The sequence below is a fragment of the Euprymna scolopes genome, chromosome 27, assembly GCF_053919585.1.
Source record: "Euprymna scolopes isolate OS-2025 chromosome 27, ASM5391958v1, whole genome shotgun sequence".
Lineage (NCBI taxonomy): Eukaryota > Metazoa > Mollusca > Cephalopoda > Sepiida > Sepiolidae > Euprymna > Euprymna scolopes.
The window spans coordinates 114,535,415-114,562,068 of NC_136508.1; the positions used below are offsets into that span (position 1 = coordinate 114,535,415).

At 23.8% G+C, this 26,654-nt stretch overlaps 1 protein-coding gene across 2 annotated transcripts; it reads left to right on the plus strand.

Annotated features, from left to right (window-relative positions):
* On the plus strand, positions 1-26,654 carry LOC145248680 (uncharacterized). 2 transcript variants are annotated; one of them, XM_080110339.1, is made up of 2 exons: positions 1-80; positions 24,293-26,654. In XM_080110339.1, exon 2 carries the CDS (start codon positions 24,504-24,506, stop codon positions 26,085-26,087), a length of 1,584 nt encoding a protein of 527 aa, XP_079966465.1. In that variant the 5' UTR covers positions 1-80; positions 24,293-24,503; the 3' UTR covers positions 26,088-26,654. The 2 variants fall into 2 exon arrangements, with proteins under 2 accessions (XP_079966465.1, XP_079966464.1); XM_080110338.1 differs by lacking the exon at positions 1-80 and adding an exon at positions 14,069-14,199.

Genomic DNA, 26,654 nt, shown 5'->3' on the forward strand with positions numbered 1-26,654 from the left:
GAAATACAAATCAACCAAATTTCATGTTTTGAACAAAAAAAAAAATCATCCGATTTTATTGCTTCATTTTTAATTTAAAGGTAAGATTTTTTTTTTGGATATTTTATTTCCTAACTTATAACAATTAAATGCCTTTTAAATTATTGTATTTTTTCCTAACTTTTAACGATTCAATGCCTTTTAAATTATTGTATTTTTTCATAACTTTTAACGATTCAATGCCTTTTAAATTATTGTATTTTTTCCATAACTTTTAACAATTAATTGCCTTTTAAATTATTGTATTTTTTTCATAACTTTAACGATTCAATGCCTTTTAAATTATTGTATTTTTTTCATAACTTTTAACAATTCAATGCCTTTTAAATTATTGTATTTTTTTCATAACTTTTAACGATTCAATGCCTTTTAAATTATTGTATTTTTCCATAACTTTTAACAATTAATTGCCTTTTAAATTATTGTATTTTTTGCATAACCTTTAACGATTCAATGCATTTTAAATTATTGTATTTTTTTCATAACTTTTAACGATTCAATGCATTTTAAATTATTGTATTTTTTCATAACTTTTAACGATTCAATGCATTTTAAATTATTGTATTTTTTTCACAACTTTTAACAATTCAATGCCTTTTAAATTATTGTATTTTTTCCATAACTTTTAACGGTTCAATGCATTTTAAATTATTGTATTTTTTTCATAACTTTTAACGATTCAATGCATTTTAAATTATTGTATTGTTTTTCATAAATTTAACGATTCAATGCATTTTAAATTATTGTATTTTTTTCATAACTTTTAACAATTCAATGCCTTTTAAATTATTGTATTTTTTCCATACTTTCAACGATTCAATGCATTTTAAATTATTGTATTTTTTTCATAACTTTTAACGATTCAATGCCTTTTAAATTATTGTATTTTTTTCATAACTTCTAACAATTCAATGCCTTTTAAATTATTGTATTTTTTTCATAACTTTTAACGATTCAATGCATTTTAAATTATTGTATTTTTTTAATAACTTTTAACAATTAAATGCCTTTTAAATTATTGTATTTTTCCTAACTTTTAACGATTCAATGCCTTGTAAATTATTGTATTTTTTCATAACTTTTAACGATTCAATGCATTTTAAATTATTGTATTTTTTTCATAACTTTCAACGATTAAATGCCTTTTAAATTATTGTATTTTTCCTAACTTTTAACGATTCAATGCATTTTAAATTATTGTATTTTTTTCATAACTTTTAACGATTCAATGCCTTTTAAATTATTGTATTTTTTTCATAACTTTTAACGATTCAATGCATTTTAAATTATTGTATTTTTTTCATAACTTTTAACAATTCAATGCCTTTTAAATTATTGTATTTTTTTCATAACTTTTAACGATTCAATGCATTTTAAATTATTGTATTTTTTTTTTAACTTTTAACAATTAAATGCCTTTTAAATTATTGTATTTTTTCCATAACTTTTAACGATTCAATGCATTTTAAATTATTGTATTTTTTCATAACTTTTAACGATTCAATGCATTTTAAATTATTGTATTTTTTCCATAACTTTTAACAATAAAATGCCTTTTAAATTATTGTATTTTTTCCATAACTTTTAACGATTCAAGGCATTTTAAATTATTGTATTTTTTTCATAACTTTGAACGATTCAATGCATTTTAAATTATTGTATTTTTTTTCATAACTTTTAACGATTCAATGCATTTTAAATTATAGTATTTTTTTCATAACTTTTAACAATTCAATGCCTTTTAAATTATTGTATTTTTTCATAACTTTTAACGATTCAATGCATTTTAAATTATTGTATTTTTTTCATAACTTTTAACGATTCAATGCATTTTAAATTATTGTATTTTTTTCATAGTTTTTAACGATTCAATGCCTTGTAAATTATTGTATTTTTTTCATAACTTTTAACAATTCAATGCCTTTTAAATTATTGTATTTTTTCATAACTTTTAACGATTCAATGCATTTTAAATTATTGTATTTTTTTCATAACTTTTAACGATTCAATGCATTTTAAATTATTGTATTTTTTTTCATAAATTTAACGATTCAATGCATTTTAAATTATTGTATTTTTTTCATAACTTTTAACAATTCAATGCCTTTTAAATTATTGTATTTTTTCCATAACTTTTAACGATTCAATGCATTTTAAATTATTGTATTTTTTTCATAACTTTTAACGATTCAATGCATTTTAAATTATTGTATTTTTTTCATAACTTTTAACGATTCAATGCCTTTTAAATTATTGTATTTTTTTCATAACTTTTAACAATTCAATGCCTTTTAAATTATTGTATTTTTTTCATAACTTTTAACGATTCAATGCATTTTAAATTATTGTATTTTTTTAATAACTTTTAACAATTAAATGCCTTTTAAATTATTGTATTTTTCCTAACTTTTAACGATTCAATGCCTTGTAAATTATTGTATTTTTTCATAACTTTTAACGATTCAATGCATTTTAAATTATTGTATTTTTTTCATAACTGTTAACGATTCAATGCCTTTTAAATTATTGTATTTTTTCATAACTTTTAACGATTCAATGCCTTTTAAATTATTGTATTTTTTCCATAACTTTTAACAATTAATTGCCTTTTAAATTATTGTATTTTTTTCATAACTTTAACGATTCAATGCCTTTTAAATTATTGTATTTTTTTCATAACTTTTAACAATTCAATGCCTTTTAAAATATTGTATTTTTTTCATAACTTTTAACGATTCAATGCCTTTTAAATTATTGTATTTTTCCATAACTTTTAACAATTAATTGCCTTTTAAATTATTGTATTTTTTCCATAACTTTTAACGATTCAATGCATTTTAAATTATTGTATTTTTTTCATAACTTTTAACGATTCAATGCATTTTAAATTATTGTATTTTTTCATAACTTTTAACGATTCAATGCATTTTAAATTATTGTATTTTTTTCACAACTTTTAACAATTCAATGCCTTTTAAATTATTGTATTTTTTCCATAACTTTTAACGATTCAATGCATTTTAAATTATTGTATTTTTTTCATAACTTTTAACGATTCAATGCATTTTAAATTATTGTATTTTTTTTCATAAATTTAACGATTCAATGCATTTTAAATTATTGTATTTTTTTCATAACTTTTAACAATTCAATGCCTTTTAAATTATTGTATTTTTTCCATAACTTTTAACGATTCAATGCATTTTAAATTATTGTATTTTTTTCATAACTTTTAACGATTCAATGCCTTTTAAATTATTGTATTTTTTTCATAACTTCTAACAATTCAATGCCTTTTAAATTATTGTATTTTTTTCATAACTTTTAACGATTTAATGCATTTTAAATTATTGTATTTTTTTAATAACTTTTAACAATTAAATGCCTTTTAAATTATTGTATTTTTCCTAACTTTTAACGATTCAATGCCTTGTAAATTATTGTATTTTTTCATAACTTTTAACGATTCAATGCATTTTAAATTATTGTATTTTTTTCATAACTTTCAACGATTAAATGCCTTTTAAATTATTGTATTTTTCCTAACTTTTAACGATTCAATGCATTTTAAATTATTGTATTTTTTTCATAACTTTTAACGATTCAATGCCTTTTAAATTATTGTATTTTTTTCATAACTTTTAACGATTAAATGCCTTTTAAATTATTGTATTTTTTTCATAACTTTTAACAATTCAATGCCTTTTAAATTATTGTATTTTTTTCATAACTTTTAACGATTCAATGCATTTTAAATTATTGTATTTTTTTCATAACTTTTAACAATTAAATGCCTTTTAAATTATTGTATTTTTTCCATAACTTTTAACGATTCAATGCATTTTAAATTATTGTATTTTTTCATAACTTTTAACGATTCAATGCATTTTAAATTATTGTATTTTTTCCATAACTTTTAACAATTAAATGCCTTTTAAATTATTGTATTTTTTCATAACTTTTAACGATTCAAGGCATTTTAAATTATTGTATTTTTTTCATTACTTTGAACGATTCAATGCATTTTAAATTATTGTATTTTTTTTCCTAACTTTTAACGATTCAATGCATTTTAAATTATTGTATTTTTTTCATAACTTTTAACAATTCAATGCCTTTTAAATTATTGTATTTTTTCATAACTTTTAACGATTCAATGCATTTTAAATTATTGTATTTTTTTCATAACTTTTAACGATTCAATGCATTTTAAATTATTGTATTTTTTTCATAGTTTTTAACGATTCAATGCCTTGTAAATTATTGTATTTTTTTCATAACTTTTAACAATTCAATGCCTTTTAAATTATTGTATTTTTTCATAACTTTTAACGATTCAATGCATTTTAAATTATTGTATTTTTTTCATAACTTTTAACGATTCAATGCATTTGAAATTATTGTATTTTTTTTCATAAATTTAACGATTCAATGCATTTTAAATTATTGTATTTTTTTCATAACTTTTAACAATTCAATGCCTTTTAAATTATTGTATTTTTTCCATAACTTTTAACGATTCAATGCATTTTAAATTATTGTATTTTTTTCATAACTTTTAACGATTCAATGCATTTTAAATTATTGTATTTTTTTCATAACTTTTAACGATTCAATTCCTTTTAAATTATTGTATTTTTTTCATAACTTTTAACAATTCAATGCCTTTTAAATTATTGTATTTTTTTCATAACTTTTAACGATTCAATGCATTTTAAATTATTGTATTTTTTTAATAACTTTTAACAATTAAATGCCTTTTAAATTATTGTATTTTTCCTAACTTTTAACGATTCAATGCCTTGTAAATTATTGTATTTTTTCATAACTTTTAACGATTCAATGCATTTTAAATTATTGTATTTTTTTCATAACTGTTAACGATTCAATGCCTTTTAAATTATTGTATTTTTTTCATAACTTTTAACGATTCAATGCATTTTAAATTATTGTATTTTTTCATAACTTTTAACAATTCAATGCCTTTTAAATTATTGTATTTTTTTCATAACTTTTAACGATTCAATGCATTTAAAATTATTGTATTTTTTTCATAACTTTTAACAATTAAATGCCTTTTAAATTATTGTATTTTTCCTAACTTTTAACGATTCAATGCATTTTAAATTATTGTATTTTTTTCATAACTTTTAACGATTCAATGCATTTTAAATTATTGTATTTTTTTCATAACTTTTAACAATTCAATGCCTTTTAAATTATTGTATTTTTTCCATAACTTTTTACAATTCAATGCCTTTTAAATTATTGTATTTTTTTCATAACTTTTAACGATTCAATGCCTTTTAAATTATTGTATTTTTTTCATAACTTTTAACGATTAAATGCCTTTTAAATTATTGTATTTTTTTCATAACTTTTAACAATTCAATGCCTTTTAAATTATTGTATTTTTTTCATAACTTTTAACGATTCAATGCATTTTAAATTATTGTATTTTTTTCATAACTTTTAACAATTAAATGCCTTTTAAATTATTGTATTTTTCCATAACTTTTAACGATTCAATGCATTTTAAATTATTGTATTTTTTTCATAACTTTTAACGATTCAATGCATTTTAAATTATTGTATTTTTTTCATAAATTTTAACAATTAAATGCCTTTTAAATTATTGTATTTTTCCTAACTTTTAACGATTCAATGCCTTTTAAATTATTGTATTTTTTTCATAACTTTTAACGATTCAATGCCTTTTAAATTATTGTATTTTTTCATAACTTTTAACAATTCAATGCCTTTTAAATTATTGTATTTTCTTCATAACTTTTAACGATTCAATGCATTTTAAATTATTGTATTTTTTTCATAACTTTTAACAATTAAATGCCTTTTAAATTATTGTATTTTTCCTAACTTTTAACGATTCAATGCCTTTTAAATTATTGTATTTTTTCATAACTTTTAACGATTCAATGCATTTTAAATTATTGTATTTTTGTCATAACTTTTAACGATTCAATGCATTTTAAATTATTGTATTTTTTTCATAACTTTTAACGATTCAATGCATTTTAAATTATTGTATTTTTTTCATAACTTTTAACAATTCAATGCCTTTTAAATTATTGTATTTTTTCATAACTTTTAACGATTCAATGCATTTTAAATTATTGTATTTTTTCATAACTTTTAACAATTAAATGCCTTTTAAATTATTGTATTTTTTCCATAACTTTTAACGATTCAATGCATTTTAAATTTTTGTATTTTTTTCATAACTTTTAACAATTAAATGCCTTTTAAATATTGTATTTTTCCTAACTTTTAACGATTCAATGCATTTTAAATTATTGTATTTTTTTCATAACTTTTAACGATTCAATGCATTTTAAATTATTGTATTTTTTTCATAACTTTAAACAATTAAATGCCTTTTAAATTATTGTATTTTTTCCATAACCTTTAACGATTCAATGCATTTTAAATTATTGTATTTTTTTCATAACTTTTAACAATTAAATGCCTTTTAAATATTGTATTTTTCCTAACTTTTAACGATTCAATGCATTTTAAATTATTGTATTTTTTTCATAACTTTTAACGATTCAATGCATTTTAAATTATTGTATTTTTTTCATAACTTTTAACAATTCAATGCCTTTTAAATTATTGTATTTATTCCATAACTTTTAACGATTCAATGCATTTTAAATTATTGTATTTTTTTCATAACTTTTAACAATTCAATGCCTTTTAAATTATTGTATTTTTTCCATAACTTTTAACGATTCAATGCATTTTAAATTATTGTATTTTTTTCATAACTTTTAACGATTCAATGCATTTTAAATTATTGTATTTTTTTTCATAAATTTAACGATTCAATGCATTTTAAATTATTGTATTTTTTTCATAACTTTTAACAATTCAATGCCTTTTAAATTATTGTATTTTTTCCATAACTTTTAACGATTCAATGCATTTTAAATTATTGTATTTTTTTCATAACTTTTAACGATTCAATGCATTTTAAATTATTGTATTTTTTCCATAACTTTTAACGATTCAATGCCTTTTAAATTATTGTATTTTTTTCATAACTTTTAACAATTCATTGCCTTTTAAATTATTGTTTTTTTTTATAACTTTTAACGATTCAATGCATTTTAAATTATTGTATTTTTTTCATAACTTTTAACAATTAAATGCCTTTTAAATTATTGTATTTTTCCTAACTTTTAACGATTCAATGCCTTGTACATTATTGTATTTTTTCATAACTTTTAACGATTCAATGCATTTTAAATTATTGTATTTTTTTCATAACTTTTAACGATTCAATGCATTTTAAATTATTGTATTTTTTTCATAACTTTTAACGATTCAATGCATTTTAAATTATTGTATTTTTTCATAACTTTTAACAATTCAATGCCTTTTAAATTATTGTATTTTTTTCATAACTTTTAACGATTCAATGCATTTTAAATTATTGTATTTTTTTCATAACTTTTAACAATTAAATGCCTTTTAAATTATTGTATTTTTCCTAACTTTTAACGATTCAATGCATTTTAAATTATTGTATTTTTTTCATAACTTTTAACGATTCAATGCCTTTTAAATTATTGTATTTTTTTCATAACTTTTAACAATTCAATGCCTTTTAAATTATTGTATTTTTTCCATAACTTTTAACGATTCAATGCATTTTAAATTATTGTATTTTTTTCATAACTTTTAACGATTCAATGCCTTTTAAATTATTGTATTTTTTTCATAACTTTTAACGATTAAATGCCTTTTAAATTATTGTATTTTTTTCATAACTTTTAACAATTCAATGCCATTTAAATTATTGTATTTTTTTCATAACTTCTAACGATTCAATGCATTTTAAATTATTGTATTTTTTCATAACTTTTAACAATTAAATGCCTTTTAAATTATTGTATTTTTTCCATAACTTTTAACGATTCAATGCATTTTAAATTGTTGTATTTTTTCATAACTTTTAACGATTCAATGCATTTTAAATTATTGTATTTTTTCCATAACTTTTAACAATTAAATGCCTTTAAAATTATTGTATTTTTTCCATAACTTTTAACGATTCAAGGCATTTTAAATTATTGTATTTTTTCCATAACTTTTAACGATTCAATGCATTTTAAATTATTGTATTTTTTTCATAACTTTTAACGATTCAATGCCTTGTAAATTATTGTATTTTTTTCATAACTTTTAACAATTCAATGCCTTTTAAGTTATTGTATTTTTTCATAACTTTTACGATTCAATGCATTTTAAATTATTGTATTTTTTTCATAACTTTTAACGATTCAATGCATTTTAAATTATTGTATTTTTTTCATAACTTTTAACGATTCAATGCATTTTAAATTATTGTGTTTTTTTCATAACTTTTAACAATAAAATGCCTTTTAAATTATTGTATTTTTCCTAACTTTTAACGATTCAATGCATTTTAAATTATTGTATTTTTTTCATAACTTTTAACGATTCAATGCATTTTAAATTATTGTATTTTTCATAACTTTTAACGATTCAATGCATTTTAAATAATTGTTTTTTTTTCATAACTGTTAACGATTCAATGCCTTTTAAATTATTGTATTTTTTTCATAACTTTTAACGATTCAATGCATTTTAAATTATTGTATTTTTTCATAACTTTTAACAATTCAATGCCTTTTAAATTATTGTATTTTTTTCATAACTTTTAACGATTCAATGCATTTAAAATTATTGTATTTTTTTCATAACTTTTAACAATTAAATGCCTTTTAAATTATTGTATTTTTCCTAACTTTTAACGATTCAATGCATTTTAAATTATTGTATTTTTTTCATAACTTTTAACGATTCAATGCATTTTAAATTATTGTATTTTTTTCATAACTTTTAACAATTCAATGCCTTTTAAATTATTGTATTTTTTCCATAACTTTTAACGATTCAATGCCTTTTAAATTATTGTATTTTTTTCATAACTTTTAACGATTCAATGCCTTTTAAATTATTGTATTTTTTTCATAACTTTTAACGATTAAATGCCTTTTAAATTATTGTATTTTTTTCATAACTTTTAACAATTAAATGCCTTTTAAATTATTGTATTTTTTCCATAACTTTTAACGATTCAATGCATTTTAAATTATTGTATTTTTTTCATAATTTTTACGATTCAATGCATTTTAAATTATTGTATTTTTTTCATAAATTTTAACAATTAAATGCCTTTTAAATTATTGTATTTTTCCTAACTTTTAACGATTCAATGCCTTTTAAATTATTGTATTTTTTTCATAACTTTTAACGATTCAATGCCTTTTAAATTATTGTATTTTTTCATAACTTATAACAATTCAGTGCCTTTTAAATTATTGTATTTTCTTCATAACTTTTAACGATTCAATGCATTTTAAATTATTGTATTTTTTTCATAACTTTTAACAATTAAATGCATTTTAAATTATTGTATTTTTTTCATAACTTTTAACAATTCAATGCCTTTTAAATTATTGTATTTTTTCATAACTTTTAACGATTCAATGCATTTTAAATTATTGTATTTTTTTCATAACTTTTAACAATTAAATGCCTTTTAAATTATTGTATTTTTTCCATAACTTTTAACGATTCAATGCATTTTAAATTTTTGTATTTTTTTCATAACTTTTAACAATTAAATGCCTTTTAAATATTGTATTTTTCCTAACTTTTAACGATTCAATGCATTTTAAATTATTGTATTTTTTTCATAACTTTTAACGATTCAATGCATTTTAAATTATTGTATTTTTTTCATAACTTTTAACAATTAAATGCCTTTTAAATTATTGTATTTTTTCCATAACCTTTAACGATTCAATGCATTTTAAATTATTGTATTTTTTTCATAACTTTTAACAATTAAATGCCTTTTAAATATTGTATTTTTCCTAACTTTTAACGATTCAATGCATTTTAAATTATTGTATTTTTTTCATAACTTTTAACGATTCAATGCATTTTAAATTATTGTATTTTTTTCATAACTTTTAACAATTCAATGCCTTTTAAATTATTGTATTTTTTCCATAACTTTTAACGATTCAATGCATTTTAAATTATTGTATTTTTTTCATAACTTTTAACAATTCAATGCCTTTTAAATTATTGTATTTTTTCCATAACTTTTAACGATTCAATGCATTTTAAATTATTGTATTTTTTTCATAACTTTTAACGATTCAATGCATTTTAAATTATTGTATTTTTTTTTCATAAATTTAACGATTCAATGCATTTTAAATTATTGTATTTTTTTCATAACTTTTAACAATTCAATGCCTTTTAAATTATTGTATTTTTTTCATAACTTTTCACGATTCAATGCATTTTAAATTATTGTATTTTTTTCATAACTTTTAACAATTAAATGCCTTTTAAATTATTGTATTTTTTCCATAACTTTTAACGATTCAAGGCATTTTAAATTATTGTATTTTTTCCATAACTTTTAACGATTCAATGCATTTTAAATTATTGTATTTTTTCATAACTTTTAACGATTCAATGCATTTTAAATTATTGTATTTTTTTCATAACTTTTAACAATTCAATGCCTTTTAAATTATTGTATTTTTTCATAACTTTTACGATTCAATGCATTTTAAATTATTGTATTTTTTTCATAACTTTTAACGATTCAATGCATTTTAAATTATTGTATTTTTTTCATAACTTTTAACGATTCAATGCACTTTAAATTATTGTATTTTTTTCATAACTTTTAACAATTAAATGCCTTTTAAATTATTGTATTTTTCCTAATTTTTAACGATTCAATGCCTTTTAAATTATTGTATGTTTTTCATAACTTTTAACGATTCAATGCCTTTTAAATTATTGTATTTTTTTCATAACTTTTAACAATTCAATGCCTTTTAAATTATTGTATTTTTTTCATAACTTTTAACGATTCAATGCAATTTAAATTATTGTATTTTTTTCATAACTTTTAACAATTAAATGCCTTTTAAATATTGTATTTTTCCTAACTTTTAACGATTCAATGCATTTTAAATTATTGTATTTTTTTCATAACTTTTAACGATTCAATGCATTTTAAATTATTGTATTTTTTTCATAACTTTTAACAATTCAATGCCTTTTAAATTATTGTATTTTTTCATAACTTTTACGATTCAATGCATTTTAAATTATTGTATTTTTTTCATAACTTTTAACGATTCAATGCATTTTAAATTATTGTATTTTTTTCATAACTTTTAACGATTCAATGCACTTTAAATTATTGTATTTTTTTCATAACTTTTAACAATTAAATGCCTTTTAAATTATTGTATTTTTCCTAACTTTTAACGATTCAATGCCTTTTAAATTATTGTATGTTTTTCATAACTTTTAACGATTCAATGCCTTTTAAATTATTGTATTTTTTTCATAACTTTTAACAATTCAATGCCTTTTAAATTATTGTATTTTTTTCATAACTTTTAACGATTCAATGCAATTTAAATTATTGTATTTTTTTCATAACTTTTAACGATTCAATGCCTTTTAAATATTGTATTTTTCCTAACTTTTAACGATTCAATGCATTTTAAATTATTGTATTTTTTTCATAACTTTTAACGATTCAATGCATTTTAAATTATTGTATTTTTTTCATAACTTTTAACAATTCAATGCCTTTTAAATTATTGTATTTTTTCCATAACTTTTAACGATTCAATGCATTTTAAATTATTGTATTTTTTTCATAACTTTTAACGATTCAATGCCTTTTAAATTATTGTATTTTTTTCATAACTTTTAACGATTCAATGCATTTTAAATTATTGTATTTTTTTCATAACTTTTAACAATTCAATGCCTTTTAAATTATTGTATTTTTTCCATAACTTTTAACGATTCAATGCATTTTAAATTATTGTATTTTTTTCATAACTTTTAACAATTAAATGCCTTTTAAATTATTGTATTTTTTCCATAACTTTTAACGATTCAATGCATTTTAAATTATTGTATTTTTTCATAACTTTTAACGATTCAATGCATTTTAAATTATTGTATTTTTTCCATAACTTTTAACAATTAAATGCCTTTTAAATTATTGTATTTTTTCCATAACTTTTAACGATTCAATGCATTTTAAATTATTGTATTTTTTTCATAACTTTTAACGATTCAATGCATTTTAAATTATTGTATTTTTTTCATAACTTTTAACGATTCAATGCATTTTAAATTATTGTATTTTTTTCATAACTTTTAACAATTCAATGCCTTTTAAGTTATTGTATTTTTTCATAACTTTTAACGATTCAATGCATTTTAAATTATTGTATTTTTTTCATAACTTTTAACAATTAAATGCCTTTTAAATTATTGTATTTTTCCTAACTTTTAACGATTCAATGCCTTTTAAATTATTGTATTTTTTCATAACTTTTAACGATTCAATGCATTTTAAATTATTGTATTTTTTTCATAACTTTTAACGATTCAATGCATTTTAAATTATTGTATTTTTTTCATAACTTTTAACGATTCAATGCATTTTAAATTATTGTATTTTTTTCATAACTTTTAACAATTCAATGCCTTTTAAATTATTGTATTTTTTTCATAACTTTTAACTATTCAATGCATTTTAAATTATTGTATTTTTTTCATAACTTTTAACAATGCAATGCCTTTTAAATTGAATTTTTTTCATAACTTTTAACAATCAAATGCTTTTTAAATTATTGTATTTTTTCATAACTTTTAAGGATTCAATGCACTTCAAATAAAGTTTGTTTTTTTAAATTGTATTCCTATGAAATTCACAATTTTCCCTTTATCGGATAACAGTCTTGCATTGATTTAAATTTTTAATTTAAATTTTAAACAAATTTAAATGATAAAATTATAGTTTTCCACTAAAAATGGCTGCCGACTGGATTTACTTCAACATTTGCTATTTATAACTTGTTCCCAAAGAAAAAAAAATGTACATGGATTTATAGAAACAAATTTAGTATTTTTTAAAAATGTTCCTTTTTATTTACAATTTTATTGGGAAAATAAAAAATCAACTTGTTGTATAAATGCATGCGAAATTGAACAAACTTTAATTGTATAAACTTTTTCATCTTTCGATTTCAATGACAATTTAACTATTTGGTACTTATACAAAACATGGCCCGTGCTGAAATACTAACGTCCTTATTTAGAAACTCATGCTTAACATGGTGAGCTGGAACAAAAAAAAAAAACAATCCCGAAGTTTCATCTAAAATTTAATAAACAACAGAGGCCATAAGAATTAAATTTAATCGGAACATCATATCTAAAGTAAAAGGCAATATAATATGTAAAAAAAAAAAAAAAAACTATTCATATGAAAAAATGATCCGATTCTGACTAAGTGTTTCCTGTTTCCCATTCTTAAACAATCATAAAATTTATAAGAATTTAAAGTTATTTCGCAACGAAGACCACAAACAAAAAAATAAAATAAATTTCAAGTTAAACAATTAAAAAATATAACAAACAAATATAAAGTTACTTTTCTACATAGCGGAATTGTAATTTAACGTATTTTAATGTTTTCTAACGTATTTTAATGTGTTATTTGGTTCTAAAAACAAGCAATGCTTAATTGCAAGGTTAACAATCAAACATGTCCGGCAAGTATAAATTTCTGTTTTGTTTTTATGGTTTGATCAATTATCGAAACATTAACTAGTAATTTCACTATTACATTAAAATACACTTAGCTCTTTAGACTATTATTCTAATCTCCTTTAAATTATAAATATAAATATATATATATATATATATATATATATATATATATATATATATATATATATATATATATATATATTGAAATATATGCAAATATATCTGTACATATTTAATTTAAATACATATATTTACATATTTAAACACACACACAGATATGTATATATATATATATATATTTATATATATATATATATATATATATATTTATATTTATATTGTTAACCGTTAGCATATAACTAACGCAGAACAGATGCCTTAGACGTTTTCGATTCACCACCGTTATTCATCATAGTTTTATGATTGGACAATACGTTCTAAACTTGATATGAAAAAATCATCCGATTTTATTGCTTCATTTTTAATTTAAAGGTAAGATTTTTTTTTCGATATTTTATTTCCTAACTTTTAACAATTCAATGCCTTTTAAATTATTGTATTTTTCCATAACTTTTAACAATTCAATGCCTTTTAAATTATTGTATTTTTCCATAACTTTTAACAATTCAATGCCTTTTAAATTATTGTATTTTTTCCATAACTTTTAACAATTCAATGACTTTTAAATTATTGTATTTTTCCATAACTTTGAACAATTCAATGCATTTCAAATAAAGTTTGTTGTTTAAATTGTATTCCTATGAAATTTACAATTTTCCCTTTATCGGATGAGTCTTGCATTGATTTAAATTTTTACTTTAAATCTTAAACAAATTTAAATGATAAATTCGTAGTTTTCCACTTAAGATGGCTGCCGACTGGATTTACTTCAACATTCGCTATTTTAAACTTTTTCCTAAAAAAAAATGTACATGGATTTATAGAAAGAAATTTACTATTAAAAAAAAATGTTCCTTTTTATTTACAATTTTATTGGGAAAATAAATCTACTTTTTATATAAATGCATGCGAAATTGAACAAACTTTAATTGTATAAACATTTTCATCTTTCGATTTAAATAACAATTTAACTATTTGGTACTTATACAAAACACGGCCCGTGCTGAAATACTAACGTCCTTATTTAGAAACTCATGCTTAACATGGTGAGCTGGAACAACAACAAAAAAAAACAATCCCGAAGTTTCATCTAAAATTTAATAAACAACAGAGGCCATAAGAATTAAATTTAATCGGAACATCATATCTAAAGTAAAAGGCAATATAATATGTAAAAAAAAAAAAAAAAACTATTCATATGAAAAAATGATCCGATTCTGACTAAGTGTTTCCTGTTTCCCATTCTTAAACAATCATAAAATTTTATAAAAATTTTAAGGTATTTCGCATGGTTTGATCAATTATCGAAACATTCCAATTGAATGCTTGAATGTCGGCCATCTTGTTCTAAATTTATCAATTTGTCGCTACTTATGTTTTGAATTAAATGTTTTTTTAAATATGTTCTACAACACCGATCTTATCCACGTAGATGAAATAATTTTTCCTTTGGCCATATTTAGTTGTCTAGATTTTAATTTTTTACTTATTTTTCATTTGTAGGTTTCTCTTCCTAAATATATTGAAAATCATTTTATTTAAATTAAGTGTGTATTTTTTTAATTATATATATGCTATATGTGTTAAAAAAATATATTGATTATTAAAATGTCCAAGAATATGAAATTTAAAAATTATTTTATTTCTATTTATATAACAAAATATTTAAGAATATTCTATATGAGATAGGTCATTATTAAAAAGTAATTTTATTGCTGTTTTCCTAAAAATATTTAAGGATATATAATCTTAGATACGACAATATTATGAAAAAAATTACATACAAAATATATATTTTTTTTTAATTAAATTTTTACCCCAAACAAGGCACAATGCCACTTTGAAGCAGAGGGCTACTATTAGGGACTTAATTAGCGGGGTCATTATGAAGGGAGATGAGTAGAAAGATGTTTGTTCACATTACACTTGAACTTCTGCATATCATTGCAGTTGGGAAAGCAGAATCCCGGAAGGGAGTTCCAAAGACCCGCAGTTCTGGGGAAGAAACTATTGGAGTAAAAGGCTTTCTTGCACCTAGGGATCTCTACTGTAAAGGGATGAGACTTGGTAGTTTGTCGGAGGTGGTTACGTCGGGGAGGTACAAGTGTTTGCAGTTCGTCAGAGCATTCACCATTAAAGTACTTGTAGAACAGACAGAGGGATGCAACATCTCGTCGATGGGACAGAGGCTGAAGCCTAAATAACAGTTCAGGACCTATCGGGTTGGCGACTCTCTTTTGAACCCTGTCCAGGAGTGAGAGACAAGCAACAGATGCACCAGCCCAGATGTGACAAAAGTACCCCATCATATATGGGCGAATGGTTGCCTTATAGAGGTATAGGATACTGTCAGGCGTAAGTAGTTTTCTAACACGGTAGAGGGAGCCAACTATCCTTGCAGCAGCCTTGGCAATGCTCTCAATGTATCTATTCCAGTTCATATTCCCTGTAAACGTTAGGCCGAGGAGTTATATTAATATGGGAAATATAACATGTTAAAAACAGTAAATGATAAATGTTTTACTTGAGAAATACTGTTTTACAAATCCGATTTTATTTATTAAAAAATTTAATTATTTAATAAAAGCATTATTTAAAATATATTTACATTAAGAGAAATGTCCTCTAAAAAATTACAACCCTTACAGAAATCATATTACATGAAATACAGCATTACTATAAGGTGATATATATAAACAGCATTTTTTTTTTCCGAATTAAACAAAAATCACATGATTATTTCTTTTAATTCGGAAAAATGCTTTTTATGAAAATTGTAAATTGAAATAATAACGTTATTATTTAGAAAGTGAAACCTAAGACAGAGGGGGGACTTTATTTAACTATTTTGTACTTTTACCTGATAAAAAATACGATGAATTTGAATTTAACCTGAAACTCCTATTTAAGAAAAAACACGGTTTGTAAACCGAAGAAGTTCTGAAGGAAAAGTTAGCATTTTCTTTTTTTCATCGAATTTTACAGAATAACAAAAAAAAAGGCAACCCTAAAAATCTGGATTTAGCTTGAAAATGTGAACGAAAACAAGTCCGGTCCGTATTCTGCATATACTGAAGAAAGAGGTATTTTTTACAGAAATTAATGGCGGCATCGTATGAAAAACAATTAATTCAGGAATATATTATATAAAATACTGTATTACTATGAGGTGTTAAAAATGTATATTACGATTTTTTTAATCTGAAATTAGTTTATGAAAATATAGATTTAATGATTAATTATATAAATTGAAATAATAGTGTTATTAAACATAGCTAAACCTAAGTAAACAGGGGATTTATTTAACCATTTTTACTCTAAATTTGAATTTAACCTGAAATCTCTAAGAAATAGCACGATTCATAAACTGCAGAAGTTCCGAAGGAAAAGTTTGTTAATTTTTCTTTATTTTTCATCTGAAAATCGGAATCTTGAACATTAAAACCAATGGTACCTAATTTGTCAAGTCAGTAATAAATATTCAAAAAAATTACGAAAAACGGTGAGGTAGAAAATTACTTATTAAATTAACTAGCCGGACCTGTGGAAATTCCACAAGGGACACATTTAAATGTAATATATTGATGTTGAAATTCTGTAGATGTTCAGCGTAAATGGAGACGCTTTGGTATTGTAGCCCTTTTGTTAAAACTGCAAAAGTATTTATCTAAGCTAGCAGAGACGCCCGGCTGTAAAATATGCTTAAATATATTTTAATTCTTGCAGATTTCGTATATATTATTATAGAGTTAATGTTATATCCAATAAATCCAAATAAAGGAGAATATTACGAATCAATTTGCTTAATAATAACGTTATTATATAAAAAAAAAAAATCAGAAGACGGGATGTCTTTTAAGTATATTGTACTTTCATCTAACAAATGCAAGAGCCTAAAAAAAGGCTAAATTTGACATCGAAAAGGCCAATCATTACAGCCTTAGAAAGGCCAAAATTTCCAAACAAGCTGGCGATCTCGATTGTTTTACATTTAGTACAAATAATAAATAATAAAAAAATGTTGAAAAGAAAAACATTTTTTCGGGTTTTATTTCAGCCTTAGGGTCTAATGTGTTTTATATAAAAACATTTTTTATGAATTTTTGTCTGTCAAATAATTTACGCCGCTGAAATACACATTTGCCCAATTAATACTATGAATTTCAGACTCCTACCTAAAAAAAATAACCGGTCCGTAAACTGCAGAAGTTCAAACGAAAAAGTTTTTTTAAAAATTTATTTCCATCTGAAATATATATAATTTTTTAATTTTTGTCTTTTAAATATTTTTTATTCCACAGATTTTTTATCAACTGATCACTAATCTACCAGATTATTCAAAATAAATAAAAATCAATATTTAACATTTTTAAGGTGAGATCCGTTTTTAATACAATGTTCTAGTAAATACATACGCCATTTTGGAAGCATCGACTTTTTTTGGCCAATTTTAGCCTTTTATTGGGAGGTTCTTAAGGCCAAACAGCTTTTTAAAAAAGTTGGAACTTTTACAGTATAGAACGAAATTTTGTAGTGAATAAATGGAGTTTTCAGATAAAAAAGCAATGTTTTTTTGTTTTGTTTTTTTATTGATTTGTTTTAAATTACAATGGTAGCTTTAAAATTATGCAGTCGAAATTACCTGAATATTAATGACCTATAAAAAAACAACTTTAATTTTATTAGCAGGTGAAAAATTGCGGCCATCTTGTTTAAATCGAACTTAAAAAAATACCTCATTTTTTTTTTAAATTTGGGTGCTAAGGCAGTGATCCGCGCTATTTTTTTAAATCGTGTTTCCACGTTTAGTTAAAGTTTGTTTTTATTCAATTGTAAGGTACAGAATAGGTACAAAAGAATCTCCCCTCCCCCATGTTAAGAATGGCTTTTTAAATATTTAAGAACGGCACTCTCTGCATGAATACCGAAACTTATGATCGTTGTCATCAAATTCTATGTATTTTCTTTGTCTACCTTCTGGGGCACTATGTTGGGATTTGGGCAGCAAGATGTCGGTTCACGTTACACTTGAACTTGTGCATGTCAGTACAGTTGGAAGCAGGGACCTGCCATGGAATTCTAGAGTATCAGTTCTCGGGAAGACACTACTGGAGTAGAAAGATTTTTTTACATCTAGAGATCTCTGCTGTGTGGGGGTGGGATTTAGCTGCCTGTCGGGTTTGTCGAGGGTGTCTACGTCGTGGGGGCACAAGTGTCTGCAGTTTGTCGGAGCATTCACCATTAAAATACTTGTAGAACAGGCAGAGGGATGCAACGTTTCGTCGATGGGACAGAGGCTGAAGCTTAGATGCCAGTTCAGGGCCTATCGGATTGGTGACTGTCTTTTTAACCTTGTCTATGAGCAAGAGACAAGCAGCAGATGCACCAGCCCAAATGTGACAGCAACTCCATACATGGGCGAATGGTGGCCTTATAGAGGTACAGGATACTTTCGGGTGTTAGTAGTTTTCTAGCACGGTAGAGAGAGCCTACCTTCGCAGCGGCCCTGGCAATGTTTTCAATATAATTATTCCAACTCATGTTTCCTGTGAACGTTAGGCCAAGAAGTTTGAAAGATGTACTCTCAGACAGGGAGATACTGGTCATTGCTATTGGTGGCAGAGAAGGTTTCTTGTAATTATTGAAGGAAACCAGTTTAGCCTTGGCAGCATTGAATGTGACCATCCATTTTTGTCCCCATTCCACTACAGATTAGAGCTAATGCAGTGGTCCGTGCTATTAAATCGTATTTCCACGTTTAATTAAAGTTTTATGATGTTTTTTTTTATTCAATTGTGTAAGGTATAGAATAGGTAGAAAACAACCTCCCCTCCCCATGTTAAGAATGGCTTTTAAAATAACGTTATTATTTCAGAACGGATCACTCTCTGCATAAGTACGAAATTTGTGTTTATGATCGTTTTCATCAAATTCTATGTATTATTTTCTTTGTCTACCTTCTCGATTTTCGTAATTTTTGGATATTATCATATAGAAACGAAGAATTGATATTTTTTTTATAACTGCGACCCTTCGATAATCTGTTGAAAAAAAAAATGAAACCCCCCCCCGAAAAACATTAGTCACACGTGCGCCATATATATAACTTTTAAAATGGAAATATTGAATTTTAAGTAAAACCAATGGAATCTACTTTATAGTCATGTCGCATTAATGAAAAAAAAATCACCAAAAACAATAAAGTAAAAAAATTAATTATTATTGAAAACAAATTACGAAAATAATTAGCGAAACTTTATTTCTGCTGACATGGTTAAAAATAGCTTCTTTGTTACGGATACATTTTTTTTTTCTTTTTATCAAATCTCAATTTTCGTTAATTGTAATCGAAACATATTTTCATTAATATTCTAGTTTTGGATATGTCCATTCATTACTGTTACATTAATTATGTGTATGCAATTGGATTTCTATTTCGAATTCAGATCTAATAAAAAATCAACTTTTCAACTATTACTGTTACATGGTAATTACGTGTATGCAATTGGATTTCTATTTCGAATTCAGATCTAATAAAAAATCAAATTATCAACTATTACTGTTACATGGTAATTACGTGTATGCAATTGGATTTACTTGAAAGTTTATATTTCGAATTCAGATCTTTTAAAAAGCAACTTATCAACTGCAAAATTGTGTTTACAAAAATACGAGATTTTATTATTAAACAATTTTGAGAAAAATAGTTGTTAAATTTGAAATGAATTTTTTTTATTTGGTATTTCGGATGGAAACAAAAATATAATTATTTCTATAATCCAGAGTACAAATATTTAGGGACACAAAAGTAAAAAAAATAAAATGTGGCCAGCAATAGTGAATGAATCCTTTTCAATTAAACATTTATATTTCTGGTATAAAAATGTTTTTGCCCAGAATTCCCCTACATTAACAAAGTCGTACTGGTTCAGTGGTTCAATGCGTAGATTAGTGATTTTATAAATTCATCCATTTAAGACGATAACAGAATTACGTACTTACCTGTCATGTAAAAATAATTATAAATTTTAAAAATTACGAAAAATATTATCTATTAAAAAATAATTTAAAGTATAATAGAATTTCTTGAATTATTGCGTTTTATCGTATGTTTTAATGTGGAAGAGTTATGAGACCAATTCAGTATCACAAACTGCCTTACCTCACTTGACATACATTGCCTAAAATTAAAAGGTTCGTCTTTTTTAAATAGAACGTAATTGTGGATGTTTATTGTTAAAAATACATTTATCACATTTACTGGATCATTATGGGTAAATTTAAGAACTTATGCTAATTTTGAAATGACACGTAAGTACGTAATATTTTTTAATCTGAAATGCGTTGGTTTTAAACGACTATTCATCTATACAAACACTATTATCTTGTAATTATTTTCTATAGATTAATTTTGCATAATTTCTGGAATTTATACTTCATTAATTTCTGCATGATTGGTATGCACGTAATGTTTTCAATTCAAATGCGTTCATTTAAAATATTATCAATTCATGCAAGCACTGAAGAAACTTTTCTTTCTGTTTTTTTTTTTTTGGTGTCCGGGAGAAGAACAATAAACGTGAGACACGCTTATGAAATTGCCTCCATTTTTAAATTTCATTAAATTTTATATTTTTTGTTCCATGGTTTTCTCATCAATTACTTAATTTTCCGATTTAAAAACATGCAAAAAAATGACTTTATCGTCTACAAAATTGAACACCTACATTGTGACCATCTAAAATATTGTTACGACGGAAACTCTCTTAACCTTTGTCTCTCTCTTGTGAGATATTTTATCTCCCCTGTTTTTGCTCCAAAACACTATCAAAAAATTAACATAACAATTACATCAAAGCATACTTCAAAAATTCGACACAAATGTTTTATAATCTTCAAACATACTGAAATTAACTTATAATAATGTTTCAATTCCTCTATAAATTTTAAAATCAATTCACTTTCTGACATTCTCTGCTTCCGCACAACTTATGTGCGGCATCTGTTCGTTTATTTCGATAATACAAAACGTTGGGTGTTACTAAACTTTAGCTTTTCGGGGCTTATTAAGCTATTTTTGTAGAACTAAGGTGTTTTTCAGTATCTTTAATTTCTAATTATGTTTGAAAATATCACAGAAAATTAATATTTACCTCTCAAGTGATTTTTATAATTAATTTATTTAACTAAAAAAACTTAGTTGAATTTGTCAGTTTCCTATGTTGTGTATGACCGCGATTAGATTTCAAAACTAAGTATTATAACCTTAAAAGTACGTTCAAAAACAAAACGGAAAGAAAACAGAACTAGCAAACCAATACTGGGAACTTAAAGACAAGCAAGTACATGTAGGAACCTAGCCGATCTATGTATATTATGCCTAAATGAATGATTTTCTATCCTATTCTTAAAAAAAAACATGTATTAACCTGTAGCAGAGAAATAGCGAACAACTTTACTCAAGGATAGCGATACAAAATAAATTTTGAAATTGACAATAAAAAGAGAAATAAATAAAATGAACTAAACATATATTCATAAATAAGTCTCTGTCTGTCTCTCTCTCTCTCTCTCTTTCTCTCTCTCTCTCTCTCTCTCTATATATATATATATATATATATATATATATATATATATATATATATATATATATATATATATAATCTCCGAAATCTAGACTAAAATACAACATAATTATAAACCTAGACTGAAAGTAGATCCAATTACTAGAACAAAAGGATATCTAGACTTCAATAAACACACAAAGCGAATGGTGAACTGGAGGTAAATTATGCCTTTTGTCATGTAAGTGCCCGCCCAATGGCTAATTAGGAGAGGCGCCCTGGCCACTAGGAAGCTTATTGACTAACTAGAAAGTTAAAAAGCATGTACGCATATATAAATGCGCGATAACCAAAACTTACCTGTAAGCCTGACGAATACTCACGAGAAGGAAACGCGGAATATTCTGTGTGATTTTTAAAATGATTAATATGATTTATAAATTATAATTCACTTAACATGTTGAAATTAACGACTGTATTGTGGCTGTAATGTCAAGCAAATAGACAGGTTAGCACATGCATTAAGGTCCTGTTCTATGCGTTGCAGACAGTTCGAAAGGCCAGCTATAGTTGATGATAAATTTGGAAGGTTTCAAAATTGAACGTAAATAACGGAGGTATTTAACATTGTTATGATTGTATCGATATAAATGATATTAATCCTAGTAATGATTGTATGAATATGAAAGATATTAATCCTAGCTATGGTTGTATGAATATAAAAGATATTCATCATAGTTATGATTGTATGAATATAAAAGATATTAATCCTAGCTATGATTGTATGAATATAAAAGATAATCATCCTAGTTATGATTGTATGAATATGAACGATATTAATCCTAGCTATGGTTGTATGAATATAAAAGATAATCATCCTAGTTATGATTGTATGAATATAAAAGATATTCATCATAGTTATGATTGTATGAATATGAAAGATATTAATCCTAGCTATGATTGTATCAATATAAAAGATAATCATCCTAGTTATGATTGTATGAATATAAAAGATATTCATCATAGTTATGATTGTATGAATATAAAAGATATTCATCATAGTTATGATTGTATGAATATGAAAGATATTAATCCTAGCTATGATTGTATGAATATAAAAGATAATCATCCTAGTTATGATTGTATGAGTATGAACGATATTAATCCTAGCTATGGTTGTATGAATATAAAAGATAATCATCCTAGTTATGATTGTATGAATATAAAAGATAATCATCCTAGTTATGATTGTATGAATATAAAAGATATTCATCATAGTTATGATTGTATGAATATAAAAGATATTCATCATAGTTATGATTGTATGAATATAAAAGATATTCATCATAGTTATGATTGTATCAATATAAAAGATAATCATCCTAGTTATGATTGTATGAATATAAAAGATATTCATCATAGTTATGATTGTATGAATATAAAAGATATTCATCCTAGTTATGATTGTATGAATATAAAAGATATCATAGTTATGATTGTATAAATATAAAAGATATTCATACTAGTTATGATTGTATGAATATAAAAGATATTCATCATAGTTATGATTGTATGAATATAAAAGATATTAATCCTGGCTATGGTTGTATCAATAAAAAAGATTCATCCTAGTTATGATTGTATCAAAAAAAAAGATATTCATCATAGTTATGATTGTATGAATATAAAAGATATTCATCATAGTTATGATTGTATGAATATAAAAGATAATCATCATAGTTATGATTGTATGAATATAAAAGCGAAGTGTTTAAATAATTATTTCCTAAAGAGTCAAAGAAATTTCCTAATGATTAAAATTTTTTAAATATTTTAACACGTATCACTTAAAATAATATTGGCAATAAATAATAAAATTTAATATTTATTTTTCCTTGCAGATGTTCCTGCTTAAACGCTTCTGCTGAATCTGCACAGGTCTATATTTTCTTTAATATTTGCTACAGAGGAAATCATATTCGTGTTTGGAAGATATACACCGACATCTGTGGCAAAAAAAAAATATTTCAAATTCTAATATTTATCTGAAAATAAATCTGAATAATTTCTAACAAAGTTATTTTTGTTTAAGAAAATCACAATTACTGAAACATGCAAGTATACGGTAAATATAAACCATATTTTTGTTTCGTTTGTGAATTTTCGTTTTCTCAAAAAATACATTTAGTGCAACATATTATGAGCCACACTAGAGAAAACCCTTATCTTTGTACAATATGTGCATCGATTTTTTCTCAGAAAGAAAATCTAATGCGACATATGATAAAGCACGCTGATGATTGGTGTGAAATTCTTTGTTCTGATAAATCAAATCTAGCAAATCCTGTAAGAACTAACTCTGGAGAAAAGCCATATTCTTGTGACCAAAGTAAAAATTCAAGTCGTGAAGAACCAAATCCATCGATGCATGTGAGTACTCACACTGAAGAAAAGCCATATTATCGTGAACAAAGTCAACATTCAAGTTCTGAGAAACCAAATCTAGCAATGTATATGAGACCTCACCCCGGAGAAAAGCCATATTGTCATGAACAAAGTCAGCATTCACGTTCTGAGAAACCAAATCTAGCAATCCATATGAGACCTCACACTGGAGAAAAGCCATATTCTTGTGAACAAAGTCAATATTCACGTTTTGATAACCCAAATCTTACAATGCATATGAGTACTCACTCTGGAGAAAAGCCATATTGTTGTGAACAAAATCAGTATTCAATTTGTGAGAAACCAAATCCAGCAATGCATATGAGTACTCACACTGGAGAAAAGACATATTCTCGTGAACAAAGTCAATATTCAAGTTCTGAGAAACCACATCCATTGATGCATGTGAGTACTCACATTGGAGAAAAGTCATATTTTCGTGAACAAGATCAATATTCACGTTCTGATAAATACAACCTAGCAATGCATATGAGTACCCACACTGGACAAAAGCCATATTCACATGAACAAAGTCAATTTCTAAGTTCTAAGAAAACAAATGCATCGATGCATGTGAGTACTCACTCTGGAGAAAAGCCATATTGTGAACAAAGTCAACATTCAAGTTCTGAGAAACCAAATCGAGTAATGCATATGATACCTCACCCTGGAGAAAAGCTATATTTAAGTGGACAAAATCAACATTCACGTTCTGAGAAACCAAATCTAGCGATGCATATGAGTACTCACACTGGAGAAAAGCCATATTCTCGTGAACAAAGTCAATATTTAAATTCTGAGAAATCCAATCTAGCGATGAATATGAGTACTACGACTGAGGAAAAGCCATATCCTTATGAACAATATTCACGTCCTGAGAAACCAAATCTAGCGATGCATATGAGTACTCACACTGGAGAAAAGCCATATTCTCGTGAACAAAGTCAATATTTAAATTCTGAGAAATCCAATCTAGCGATGAATATGAGTACTACGACTGAGGAAAAGCCATATCCTCATGAACAATATTCACGTCCTGAGAAACCAAATGTAGCGATGCCTATGTGTAATCACACTGGGGAAAAGCAATATTCTTGTGAACAATGCGAATATTCATCTTCAAATAAATTTAATCTTGCATTGCACATGAGATATCACAGTAGGGGAAGGCCATATTCTTGTGGAAAATGTGTATATTCATGTTGTCATAAAAAAGATCTAACAAAACATATGAAATACCATACAAAGTGAAAACGATAATTATGTGAACCATGTTAATATTAAAGTTCTTGTCAATAAATTCTTGCTACACATCTCAGAACTTATCCTCGGATGTCTTCACGTTTTCATTTTATATACAGGTTCATGGGATTTGCAACGAGGATACTTCTCTCTATAAGGTCAGCTATTAATTAAAAAAAGTCGTTAATCATAAGATAAACATATATAAAATGATATGAAACAATAAAAACAAATCTCGGCAACCAAGATAAAGGACAGAAATGAGACGATTTCAGATATAAAGTCTTAATAAAATCTATGCAGATCCGTGCATTTCCCTCATTTGTAGCAACAAAGAAAAGGGAATTAAAAACTCATAAAACCCATGGATTTTTTTATCAAAACAAAATATTTTGCTAACACTAATCTAACTCTGTAGCAAATAAAATAAAATATTGGATGAGAAAATTAAAGGAAGTGGCGTCATCAAAAATAAAAATAATTCACTGATTCGACCTTAAAATAAACTTTCAGCGATAAGTCTCTTTGTTTTTAATGAAAACAGATATAATTTCTCAATTGGTATTTAACATTGTA